This window comes from Podarcis vaucheri, assembly GCF_965113315.1.
Source record: "Podarcis vaucheri genome assembly, chromosome: 13".
Taxonomy (NCBI): Eukaryota; Metazoa; Chordata; class Lepidosauria; order Squamata; family Lacertidae; genus Podarcis; species Podarcis vaucheri.
In genome coordinates, this window is record NC_138751.1 from 12,888,556 (window position 1) to 12,902,197 (window position 13,642).

At 41.4% G+C, this 13,642-nt stretch overlaps 1 protein-coding gene across 2 annotated transcripts; it reads left to right on the forward strand.

Moving 5' to 3' along the window:
- Positions 1 to 4,599: 4,599 nt before the first annotated feature.
- On the forward strand, positions 4,600 to 7,893 carry LOC309516871 (vomeronasal type-2 receptor 26-like). 2 transcript variants are annotated; one of them, XM_082195822.1, is made up of 3 exons: positions 4,600 to 4,863; positions 5,484 to 5,610; positions 6,579 to 7,893. In XM_082195822.1, exons 1-3 carry the CDS (start codon positions 4,846 to 4,848, stop codon positions 7,481 to 7,483), a joined length of 1,050 nt encoding a protein of 349 aa, XP_082051948.1. In that variant the 5' UTR covers positions 4,600 to 4,845; the 3' UTR covers positions 7,484 to 7,893. The 2 variants fall into 2 exon arrangements, with proteins under 2 accessions (XP_082051948.1, XP_082051949.1); XM_082195823.1 differs by having other exon boundaries at positions 6,729 to 7,893.
- Positions 7,894 to 13,642: the final 5,749 nt, after the last annotated feature.

The window sequence follows — 13,642 nt, forward strand, 5'->3', positions numbered from 1 at the left end:
CCCTCTCATGAACTCCTTGATGACATTGTGTAAGGAATTGATTTATTGATCATATCATTTTCCGTACGGTCTAGCTGTGTTAGTCTGTTGCAGCAAAAAAAATAGAGAAAAGGCGGCGGGGGGATGACGACTCTTATTATAGCATAAGCTTTCATGGGATGGAGTTTACTTATGATGAAATGCACTTAAGCACAAAAACATTTATGCGGTAATACATTTGTTAGTTTTAGGTTTTAACCATTATCTGCCCAGGTAAGATTCTTAGGATAAACTCGGAGTAAGATTACTGGGATGTCATCGCTCTCTACATCTCAATGTGCATTGGTGGTAGTGGGTGGTGGTGGTGTTATTGTCTAGTTCCGGTGCTTATAGCCAAAGCATCTTCCCCCAACTCTCATTCATTTTTAAGAGTGTTGATTAGGATGAATGATGCCTACATTTCAGTCGCTTTCTTAAGACAGACATGGCTAAGCTATTGTCCTCTAGATGTTGCTGAACTTCAGTTCCCATTTGACGCAGGCCATGGTGGCCAACGGTCAGAGATGTTGGGAGTTGCAGTTCGGCAGCATCCGAAGGACGCTAGCCAGCTCTGCACTGTTTAGATTTGTGGATAGATTTTGAGACCTATTCATGTATATACTGTATTTATGGATATTGCAATAATAATAGCAGCAACCACTGCCAAACCTGGGGAGGAGGATGAGCCATGTGCTGACAGAGGAAAACCCAGCAAAGAAACCCGCAGCTTGGCGCAAGCAACAAGATTCGTCGCACAAATCCTGGGGTTCTCTCCATCAAAAAAGGTCGACAACTCTGGGCAGCATAGGGGCAGGGGTGCCGGATGGATCTTTGCACCCTGGCACCGCATATGCTTAAGACGGCCCTGGCAGAGTGCAAGGAGTATTGGTTTTAAACGAAAACCACCCAATGCTTGCCCCTTTCTAAAATTTCTTCATTGGGGTGTCTTTTTTCTTTTTATAAATCTACCAAAGAATGAAATGAAATCAAATCAAGATGGAGGGGTTTTCTCAGGAAAGTGGAGAGGGTGCGTGCTGTGTCCCATTGGTGTGGTGGTGGTGTCACTTGCTTCTTCTGGTAGAAAATACTCTGCGGGGGGGGGAGAAATGGGGGGTCAAGGAGGGTTAGTTGGGGGAGTGAGATATGTCCCCATTTTCATCTGAGGAATGTTGGTATGCACCTTTATTCCAATGTGTGAAAGACCACACAGCTCCCTCACCTGAAGATCTTGTTCACAAGGCAGTACACATCTCCATTTCAGACCTCTCTCCAAATCACTATGACTTAGATTACCTGCCCATCAAAGATCCATTTTCTAAGATATGCAAATTCCTCCAATCAATTTTGTCGCCAGACCCTGTGAGAGCAGATCAGTGTAACAGGCATTACTAGAATAATATTAGCAGAAGAGACGTGCAGATCCATAAATGAAAGTGGATATCACTGCAGATGTGAAGCAGGGCAAATGTGTATGTGTGGATTTGAAATAGATTAGGGTAAAATTCAGAGATGCGCATATTCTGAAGCAGAGATGCTCTGACACAGCATGAAAATCTGATTGCAGATATATGACTCAGACCTACCAGCACATCCTGTCCTTCATATTTGCTGTAAATGAGATCAATGAAAATCTCTGGATCTTATCCAACCTCACCCTGGGCTTCCACATCTATAACAGCCATTTCACTGCAAGAGAGACCTGTCGGGCCTCAATGGAACTTCTCTCCACAAGGGGCAGATTCATCCCAAACTACAAGTGTGATGTGCATGATAATGCAGTAGCTTTCATTGTGGGTCCTAATTCAAATGTGTGTCTCTTCGTGGCAATGACTCTATATATCTACAAGATTTCGCAGGTAATGTGTATCCATGGAACATAGGATTGAAACAAACCAGTTATACTACCCTTTCCTTCTCCTCTGATAAAATTTTGCTCTTCATATTTTACATTTATGAATGAAAAGGATGGCATCAGACTTTCCATGTCTAGGAAATGTCATTATAGAGGGTGAAAAGTAAACAGGATTTTGGAAATAACTCTTAACATTTCATATCTCTGGATTTTATTTTATTTTTCATATAGTTTGGATATGGCTCTGCTCCAATAATAAATGACCAAACCCAAGAAGCGTTCTTCCAGAGGATGTTTCCTGCTGAAGAGCATCAGGCTGCAGGAATCCTCCAGCTGCTGCTATTTTTCAGGTGGACATGGATTGGGGTGGTTTTTATCAATGGCGACAATGGAGAGAGGTTTGTACAGACTGTGCTTCCTGAATTTTCCAAGAGAGGTATTTGCTTTGACTTTATCCAAAATTTGCCAACACTGTATTTTACCACTGGCACGAACGATATGGTGACCGAGTGGGTCAATACATACAAGGTTATTGTTTGTAGCATTGCCAACGTCGTGGTATTACATGGCGAAATAAATACTGTGATATTTCTGAGAATGTTTCCCCGGCTTTCAGAACTGGAGGACATAACAATGAATGCAAAAGTTTGGATCATGACGGCACAGATGGAATTTACATCCGTTTCTGTTCAAAGAGATTGGGAAATAGACATTATACATGGTGCTCTATCCATCGCAGTTCATTCAAAGGAGATTGTGGGATTCCAGAAATTTATTCAGGGGAGAAATCCTACCTCAGAGAAAGAAGATGCTTTTCTTAGGGTCTTTTGGGAAACAGCTTTTGACTGTTCTCTCCCTAAAACTGATACAGAAAGAGACGATAGAGACACCTGCAGTGGAGAAGAACAGCTGGAGACACTTCCTGCATCTGTCTTTGAAATGAGCCTGACTGGCCACAGCTACAGTGTGTACAACGCAGTCTTTGCTGTAGCACATGCATTGCAGGCCATGCATCCATCTAGATACAAAGGCAGAGTGACAGTGGATGGAGGAGTAAAACTTCAGAATCAAGAGTTATGGAAGGTAATGCCCTGAATACACTAAGAACAAAGGAAGGATCCTGCTGGCTCAGTCCAAGGCCTTCCTATAGCAGACAACCAGACAGCTTGGGGAAGCCTTCAAACAGGACATTCTGGCAATAGTCTTCTCCCACAGTTCTTCCCCATGATGCATTTCTTTCTGGAGAATGTCTATATCTGATTTGAATGTTAGCAATAGCTTTCCTGTTTCCCCCATGAATTTGCGCATGCTTTGCAACCCATGCACTCATTCATGTTCAAACACGGAACTATGGTGCTAGGAAGAGGTCAGCAGTTTCTAAATCAAGAGCCATGGCAGGTAAATGCCCAGATCCTGCAGCCCCGGAGAGAGGCCACAAAGGGCTGGGGCTCAAACGACTTCCTTCATAAAAAACAAAAATAATTTTTTTAAATTGCTTTCACTTTAAAAACCATTTTAGACCCTACCCCAAGAAGCACCATGCTGGGCCTTCTAGGGGTGACCCTATATTTGTCTTATTTAGAACGAGGTCCTTGGAAACTTGTTGGTATTTTCTAATGTTTGCATTTATTTACAATCCCGCAAACAACCTTGTGTTGCCCTTGCCTCTTGGATCTCTTTCTCCTTGGACTCAGCTCTACAGCTGCAAATAAAACATTATAAGTGTGTTTTAAGTGCAATATGCAATGTGACACTAAATGGCCATGGTGAGCCTTAGGAAAATTCAATGTATTTTTTTAAAAAAACGCTTTAAAAAAAAGCATTTTCAGAACAGTTTTTAATATGTGTGTCAATTCCACCCTTGTGTTTATCTGACTTGTGTATGTTATTGATGGCAATAGATTGGTTGCAAAAGTTATGAGGGCATAGGAAATTTGCAACACTGTGAGAAGTATGCACATTGCAGGTATAGGATGGTATATAAATAAAATAAATAAATAAATAAAATAAAATAAAATAATGGGGCACCAAAAGTAGCTTGTGGAAAATGAAAACCTTTTAATCTATTTGAAGCATCTTATATATCCATATTATTTGCCTTTTGTTGTTTCAATTTAGCTTCAACGCTACCTTAGGAGAGTCTCATTTAACAACAGTGCTGGAGAAACGGTTTCCTTTAATCATAACGGTGATATCACTGCTGGATTTGATATTATTAATTGGGTGACATTTCCAAACCGCTCCTTTCTTCGAGCCAAAGTTGGAAAGATAGATCCCTTAGCTCCTGAAGACAAAATCCTGAGCATTTCTGTGGAAGACATTGTATGGCCAACTGCATTTAAACAGGTATTGTAATTACCTGTACATTGTTATTAGATCATTTGTGCTTCTGTATAGTGTTATTTTTATTAATGTTTAATTGTTTTTATGACCTCCCCCAAGCCGGTTTTTAGCTGTTCGCATTTCATCTGTAAGCAGCCCTTAGTCCATGTCAGGGGGAAAGGCAGGGTATAAATAAGTAAATATATAAGAATAACGATAAAATAATAATTGTCCATCCATCGTTTTGGTAGCACAATCCTTTTGATAGGAGAACTGGAGAAATATAACTTGTGATGCATGGAATGTGAGCATCCAGACAATGGGTTGAGTGTCACCCAATCAGGAGAGACAGTAGGGAATTTGAAGTTAGAACTTGACAGTTAAATGGTCAAATAGGGCCTGTCTGACAGTTAGTGGAGATAGGATTGCTTTAGGGCTTGGAAAGTACCTAGAAAGGGCTTGGATAGAGCCTGGTTAGATCCAAGATAGGTTTAAACTGTCAGATAGTAGGTCTGAATTAGGAGTTAGCTAGACATGGCAATCCAGTTTGTTTTCCCTGAGGGGCAAATGAAGATCCTAGATGGGGCTGGAAGTGTTTTACTTGAACTGTAAGACCAATGGCCATTCTAGAAGAAATCAGTCTATTCTGAGGCATGTTTAAAGTTAGAATTGTAAGAACCTTTCAGCTGTCTCTGTATGGTGTGCTTATTTCATACAAAGTATTGTGCCTTGTCAGAGTAGATATCAAGCTACAGCCCTCATCAAATGTACATAAATAAAATTCTAATTTTGATCCCAAAAGTGCCTCATCCTTACTTTGACCCACTGGGCAGGGGATAAGTGGCCACAGGTTCTCCTTTCACATAAGTGCAATACTTTACTGCTGGTTATAAAGAATTACCTTGCTCCTATCTTTATTGCAGGAGATTGTCATACAACTCCCTTCTCCTCCCCAAAATTTGAATGCATAATTATTATAATTATTATAATTATTTATTTTTTATTTATTCGCCAGCCACTCTGGCTTCCAGCAAAATATTGGAATACCATAAGTCATCAAATATTAAAAGCTTACCTAAAGAGGGCTGCCTTCAGATGTCTTCTAAAAGTCAGATAGTTGTTTATTTCTTTGACATCTGGTGGGAGGGCATTCCACAGGGTGGGCGCCACTACTGAGAAGGCCCTTTGCTTGGTTTCCTGTAACTTCACTTCTTGCAGTGAGGGAACCGCCAGAAGACCCTTGGAGCTGGAGCTCAGTGTTTAAACACCCACTAATTTCATTTATGCACAGGTACAGCCACTTTCAGTGTGCAATGACGCTTGCCATCCAGGTTACAGCAAGAGCAAGAAGGAAGAAAAACCTTTCTGCTGCTATGATTGTCTTCCATGTCCAGAAGGGAGGATTTCTAAATTTAGAGGTAAATACATTTTATTCATAGCATTTTCCTCAGGTTATTAACTGCTATCAATCACTTGTTCAATACAGATTATAGACAAGAATTTCCTTCATATTTAAATGTTCCAAATTTAGTGCTGGTGGTGATACCCACAGCATTCCTTTGTTGTTTAGCATAGTGTTCAGCTTATCAGAAGAAAGGAAAAGAAAAGAAAATTTAGAAGTAAACAGGATTTGAGCATACCAGGACAAGAAGAATATGTACCGTATTTTTCGCTCTATAACACGCACCTGACCATAACACACATGTAGTTTTTAGAGGAGGAAAATCCGTAGGCATGCCACCTGTAGGCATTTCCTCCATAACACGCACAGACATTTCCCCTTACTTTCTAGGAGGAAAAAAGTGAGTGTTATGGTGCAAAAAATACGGTAGTTCACAATAACTCTTGCTTTGTGATGTTCCAGGAATTAAAATACCATCAGTGAAGGGATCTGCTATATGCATAGTCATGCAAAAGTAACTGAGATTGTGTACACTGGTTTTGAGCTAGGTGTCACCATACAGGGTTTTGTAAATATGCCTGAGCTAAAAGAATTTTCTAACAAATCTTTGAGAGGTCAATGAGTTTTTACTTCACTTTTGGATCCAGTTTTAAGAATAATGTTCTTTTAAATCATTTTATTCATGAACGAAGAAATGGACGAGGCCTCCACTACTTCCAATTCTTCATCCAACAATAAAAACTAAAAATGGAATTTTATTTAGTATACAGTGAGCTAAAGTTTCTGAATTATTTTTTTTCATTCAGGGAAAGAAAAACTGTTGGATAATTTTATCTCACTAAAGAATATATAACAAAATCTACTCTGCTCCTTTTCCCTACCCAGAAATAGCACAGAAAAATTCACTCAGCTGTATTGAATTCAGTAATGTACAGTACACAGAAGTACATCCATGTATAAAACAAAATCTGTTTCCTTTTTTAGATGCAGAATACTGCATTAAATGTACAGAAGATCAATATGCAAACAAAGGACAAGATTTGTGTGTTCCAAAGAAGATCAGCTTCTTGTCATACAAAGAGCCGTTGGGGATAATCCTAGCTAATTTCTCTCTTTCCTTTTGTTTTATCACAGCTTTGGTGCATGGGATATTCATTAAGCACAAGGACACTCCCATAGTCAAAGCCAACAACCGGAACGTCACCTACACTCTCCTCATCTCCCTCTTGCTCTCCTTTGTTTCTGCTTTGCTGTTCATTGGCCAACCGCATAAAGTTGTGTGTCTCTTTCAACAAGCTGCTTTTATCATGATATTCTCTGTGGCAGTTTCTTGTATTTTGGCCAAAACGATAACAGTCATTTTAGCTTTCATGGCCACCAAGCCAGGGTCCAGTATGAGGAGATGGATGGGGAAAAGACTGGATATTTCTGTTGTTGTTTCCTGCTCCCTAGTTCAAGCTATTCTTTGTACTCTATGGCTGGCAATCTCTCCCCCTTTCCCTGATTTAGATGCACATACAATGGCTGAAGAGATTGTTCTGGAATGTAATGAAGGATCGGCCATCATGTTTTACTCTGTCCTGGGCTATATGGGCTTCCTGGCCACTATCAGCTTCACTGTGGCCTTCTTAGCCAGAAAGTTGCCTGACAGTTTCAACGAAGCCAAGTTCATCACCTTCAGCATGGTGGTGTTTTGCAGTGTGTGGCTGGCATTTGTCCCAACCTACCTGAGCACAAAAGGGAAATACATGGTGGCTGTGGAGATCTTCTCCATCTTGGCCTCTGGCGCTGGGTTACTGGGCTGCATCTTTGCCCCTAAATGCTATATCATTTTGATTAAACCTGAGCTGAACAACAGGGGGCAGCTAATGAGAGGAAAGTACAAATAACAAATTGGAAAGTCCCAATCTAGTTAAAGTTGGATTGAATGAGTGCCAACAAACTCAAGCTCATTCCAGATGAGACTGAGGGACCTTTGGTGGGCAGTTCCCTAGACTGTATGGATGGGACGTTGCCTGCTCTTAATGTGGTTACACTCCTTCTGAAGGAGTGGGTAAATAGGTGGGGGCTACTTCTTGATCCTTTGCTCTTGCTTGAGGCACAGGTGGCGTCCGTGGCATGGAGTGCCTTTTATCAGCTTCAGCTGGTGGCCCAGCGCTGCCGCTTTCTGAACAGGGGAAACCTAACTTGTGTTGTCTATGCTGTGGTAACTTCTAGGTTAGATTACAGCAACATGTTATACTTGGAATTATATGTGGAGTTGTTTCTGAAGATCCTTTGGAAATTTCAGCTGGTGCAGAATTTGGAGGCCAGATTGCTCATTTTTTATAATGTTTTATGGATTTTTTTTAATTGTTATGTTGCATTCTGCATTTTTGTTTCTTATTAAATGTGGCTTATAAATTTGTAAACAAATATAATAAAAAGACCATTAAGAAGCTTCGTTTATTCAGCTACCTGAATAAAGCAACCTTCTTTTATTCATACATAGAGGCATACATAAGATTTGCATTGAAACTGTATAAAGTGCCAAGGTGCAAAGTGTTCCTTCTTTCCTGGGCCAGTTGTTGTTCAATGTCTCTATTAGCAACTTGGACAAAGGAATTGAGAGGATGCTCATCAAATCTGCAGGTGACACCAAACTGGGAGTTGTAGCTAATGCTGCAGAAGACAGAATCAGGATTCAAAATGATCTTAACAGATGGGAGAACTGGGCGCAAGCTAACAAAATGAATTTCAATAGGGACAAATGTAAGGTTCTGCACTTAGGCAAGAAGAACCAGATGCACAAATCTAAGACGGGGAACACGTGGCTTGCATGTGAAAAGGATCTAGGGGTCTTGGTGGACCAAAAGCTTAACATGAATCAAAAGTGTGATGCAGCAGCAAAAAAGTTAATGCTATTCTAGGATGATTCAACAAAAGTCTAGTGTCCTGATCAAGTGAAGTCACAGTACTATTCTATTCAGCCTTGGTCAGACACCTGTTATATTGTGTCCACTTCTGGGTACCCCAGTTTAAGAAGAATATTGACAAGCTGGAATGTGTGCAGAAGAGGGCGACCAAGAGATCATGGGTTTGGAAACCAAACCATATGAGGAGCGGTTGAAGGAGTTGAATATATTTAGCCTGGAAAAAGAGGAGACTGAGAGGAGATCATAGTAGCCAACTCCTAGGGCCAATGGGTCTTTGGCCCCCCCCAATTAAATATTTGAGGGGGCTGGGCCCCCCAAAGTTGATGGGCATTGCCGTTCAAATAGTGTCCATGCACCCCATCATGGGACTGACTATGCAGAGCAGGGCTTATTCTCCCTCCAATATTTTATTCAATTTAACACCTCTGGAGGAGATGTCTAAAGGGGTGTCACATGGAAGATGGAACTCTTGAAGTTAGGGCCTGAACCAATGGCTTCAAGTTACAAGAAAGAGGAATTCCAACAAAACATCCGGAAGAACTTTCTGACAGTTAAAATTGGCTGATTGTGGAACAGACTCTCTCAGGAGATTGTGGACTCCCCTTCATGCAGAAATGAGTTTAGATTCTAGGAGAGGATATATTGTTTATAAAAATCATCATTTATTAATTGTAACCAGCCCATCTTGACTGGGTTGCACTGACCACACTAGGCAGCTTCCAGTAGAATATTTTAAAAAACAGTGCAAGATCAAACATTAAAAACATCCTGAAACAGGGTGCCTTCACATGTTTACAGAAAATTGTATAATCGTTTATCTCTTTGACGTCTGATGGGAAGGCATTCCACAGGGCGGGTGCCACTACAGAGAAGGCTCTCAGAACTGGACCTCAGTGTCTGAGCTGAATGATGGGGGTGGAGATGCTCCTTCAGGTATACAGGGTTTTAAAGATCAACACCAACACTTTGCATTGTGTTTGGAAATGCATTGGGAGCCAATGAAGATCTGTCACTGGCAGTCTGTTTTGGAGGCACACTGCACTGGCTCCTGAGAGCTGCATCCCTTAATATGCATCTTCTCATTTCCACAATGGACTTAAACTTACTTTCTGCAACTGAATTTTCATGTGAGAAGACACTCCAGAATCAATTAACCATTTGTATGACTTTGTGTCATAATTGTTAACTGATAGCTTCTTTCTTTTCTTTGTATCCTTTATTTTGTATCCTTTATTTTGGTTTGGTTGCCTAAATGCAGGGGAATTCCCCAATTTTGAGGCTTTGCAAAGTGTGGCTACATGTCCTTCTTTGTTGCAATGGAAGTAAACAACTTCTCTAGGTGTAGCCTTGATTCTCATTTGGGAGTAGAACAAGTAGTTTGATTCCTTGGCTTTGGCATTTCTGGCTGGCGACATTGTTTGTGTTAAGCATGTACTCTCCTACTGAGGTAGACCCCTCCCACTAAATACCTTAGTATTACACATACCGTAATTTGCTTTCACACTGCAGAGGATAAGAGAAAAGGATTGATGGAGGTGCAATCAACCTGTTTTCTTTTGCAATGTTGCGGAGAACCTCTAATGCTGAATAAGTGACTATCTCCCCTGTAAGTATCCAAATTGTCCATGATTACTACTTCTCCAGATCCCAAGGGAGCTTCAGTAACCACTAAGAAAACCATGACTTGAGAGAAACAGATTCTGTTAAGGTCACCTGTGAAATTCAGTTCAGGATTTAAAGACAGGCAGGGTTAAACAGCCCTCCAATACTTTACATAATACTGGGTTTGAGTAAGTCCGTTGAGTGGCCTTTCAATTCAGGCTCTGCTACTCGGGGACATTTGAATGACAATGAGGAAACTGGTGAAATGGTTCCGAGAAGAAATATGTTCATGTATGGTGGTATTATTCATGCTGGTTATATTATTACTACTGCTTCAAGATGTGTGTGCTGTTCCCATTGCTCGATGTAATATAAGTGGTACTCTTCCAGAAAATCAGAAGTATTATCATTCAGGAGACCTCAACATTGCTGCCATTATTTCCCAGAGCTACAGATTGTCCAGCTCTGTGGACTTCAACAGGCACCCACTTCATGAACTTATTGATGACCCCATGTAAGGAACTGGATTTTTAATTATATCATTTTCCAGAGGGTTAGCAGCAACTATAAGGAGTCTTGTGGCAGCTTAATGACTGATTAATTATGGTAAAAGCTTTGCATTTTCTGAAGTGGACTCTAGTCCACAAATGTTTATGTCAGGGGTAGACAACATGGTGACCTCCAGGTATTGTGGGGCATTAAGGTAAAGGTAAAGGACCCCTGGACAGTTAAGTCCAGTCAAAGGTGACTATGGGGTTGCAGCGCTCATGTCACTTTCACGCTGTGGGAGCCGATGTTTGTCCACTGACAGCTTTCCGGGTCATGTGGCCAGCTTGACTAAACTGCTTCTGGTGCAATGGAACACCATGAAGGAAACCAGAGCGCACGAAAATACCGTTTACCTTCCTGCCACAGCAGTACCTATTTATCTTGTTGTACTGGCGTGCTTTCGAACTGCTAGGGTGGCAGGAGCTGGGACAGAGCAACGGGAGCTCACTCCGTTGTGGGGATCCAAACCACCGACCTTCCAATCAGCAAGCCCAAGAGGCTCAGTGGTTTATACCACAGCACCACCCATGTCCCTGTGGGGCATTAACTGTCATCAGCCCCAGCAAGCATAGCCAGTGGTCAGGAAGGAAGAGAGTGTAGTCTAACACATGGAGGACACCATGTTGACCACCCCAGCTTATGTGCCATAACAAATGGTTAGTGTTTAAGATGTTCTTGGGTCACATTCAGGGGGCCTTTTCCTTGAACATTTTCTCTGAGTTCATAGAATTATATAATTGTAGCCTTGGAAGGGACCCCAACAATCATCTAGTCTAACCCCCTGCAATGCAGGAATCTCAATGAAATGATGCACAAATCATGACCACCTAACCTCTGCTTATAAATTTCCAAGGAAGGAAAAGCTACCACCTTCTGTCAGAGTCTGTTCCACTGTCAAACAGCTCTTACCATCAGGGAGTTCTTCCTGATGTTTAGTCAGAATTTCTCTTTCTTTCTTTCTTTCTTTCTTTCTTTCTTTCTTTCTTTCTTTCTTTCTTTCTTTCTTTCTTTCTTTCTGTAACTTGAAGCCATTGGTTTGGATCCTACCATCCAGAGCAGGAGAAAACAAGCTTACTCCATCTTCCATGTGACAGTTCTTTAGATATTTGAAAAAGACTATCATTCTTCTCGGTCTTCTCTTTTTCCAGACTAAACATATTCAACTCCCTCAACCTTTCCTTCCTCATAAGGCTTGGTTTTCAGACCCTTTATTATCTTGGTTATCCTCTTCTGCACACATTCCAGTTTGTCAATATCCTTCTTAAATTGTGTTCACCAGGTGTGGTCTAACCATGACAGAATAGAACAGTACTATGACTTCCCTTGATTGGGGCACTAGATGTAGATGCAGCCTAGAATCACATTAGCTCCCCCTTTTTTTTCTTGTGCATCACACTGTTGACTCAAGTTAAGCTTGTGTTGTACTAGACACATAGATCCTTTTCACATGTCCTACAGACAAGCCAGGTGTCCCTATCTTATATTTGTGCAGCTGGTTGCGTCAGTCAACTAGCTACAAATGCATCTAACAGTGACTTCATCCCATGGGAGACTTTGTTGAAAGCTTTGCTGAAATCAAGATGCACTATGTCCACAGCATTCCCCTGATCCACTAAGTTTGTAACTCTATCATATAAAGAAATGAGATTTGTCCAGCATGACTTGTTTTTGAGAAACCTATGCTGGGTCTTAGTAATCACAACATCCTTTTCTAAGTGCTCACGAACTGAACATTTAATTATCTGTGAGGAGAAAGGGAGGCTGCTTTAGTGATAGTAGAATGTTCACCCTCACCCAAACATAAAATAAAATCCCTGCAGGTTGAAAGGAGGAGAAGGAGGAAGGAGGTCTAAGTGAGCCTTTCCAATTGGATAGATGCAGCCATAATCTTTTGGGAGAAATCTATTGGGCACCACACATGGTGTCTGCTGACAAAAGTAGGTGGAACTGCCCCACACCACCACTCCGGTTTCCCACCTCTCCCCATTTTTCTCTCATTCTCACCTCTCAAATTACCTCATCTCTCCACTGGAAACAATTGTTGGGGGAGGGAAATCACAACATGTGGGAAACAGAAGGTTAACCCCTCTCTCCTCAACCGCAACCCCATGCTATCTGTCTCAGGAGAATATGGAGGAGTGTGCCTTTGCGGGTGTGGTCAAATGCTTGGAAGGTTACAGTGCCTGTTGTGGCTGTACAGAAAGATACGGGAGAGACATGTTTTGTTGCAGATGCTGCAAATAAAAAGCTTCCATTGGCACCATGAGGAGCTGGTTGTTTAAAGCCCCAATTGCTATATGGGGAGTGATGGCGGGGGGAATGTTAAAGGCCTCTTCTCGTGTTGCCGTCCTCCAAATGTCTTAGGGAGGCACACAAAGAAAGGCCTCTGAAGCCAGATTCAATAATATGCTAAACATTTAAAGTTGGGTTTTTAACGTTGCAAAGAAGGGTCCGTGCATACTTTCCAAATAAGTGACATTCATATGACAAATGTCCTGGTCAAAGTGCCAATGTTCCATCAAGCTTCCTGGAACTGAGGGCAATAAAATATATTTTAGTTCAATATATGAGTGGAACATCTATTGTAGATACGTCTCATGGCATATTCTGAAGCAAAAATATTCTGAGAGTGGATTTAAATACCTTGCAGATTTATGACACAGATATACCAGCACATCGTGGCCCTCACATTTGCTGTAACGGAGATCAACGAAAGAGGCCAGATCTTATCCAACCTCACCCTGGGTTTCCACATTATTAACAGTCAATTCTTGGCAAGTAGGATGTATCTGGCCTCTATGGAACTTCTCTCTACATGGAGCAGATTCATCCCAAACTACAATTGTGATTTCCAGGGTAATGCAGTAGCTGTCATTGGGGGTCCTAACTCAGACGTGTGTTTCTTCATGGCAGACATTCTGTGCATCTACAAGATTCCACAGGTACGTTTTGTGCATGGAACATAACACTTTAACAAACCAG

Bases quoted from the DNA above. Each gene is read 5' to 3' on its own strand.
- LOC309516871 (XM_082195822.1), top strand. The intron at 5,611-6,578 runs GTAAATACATTT...TTCCTTTTTTAG, and splicing joins GAGGATTTCTAAATTTAGAG to ATGCAGAATACTGCATTAAA.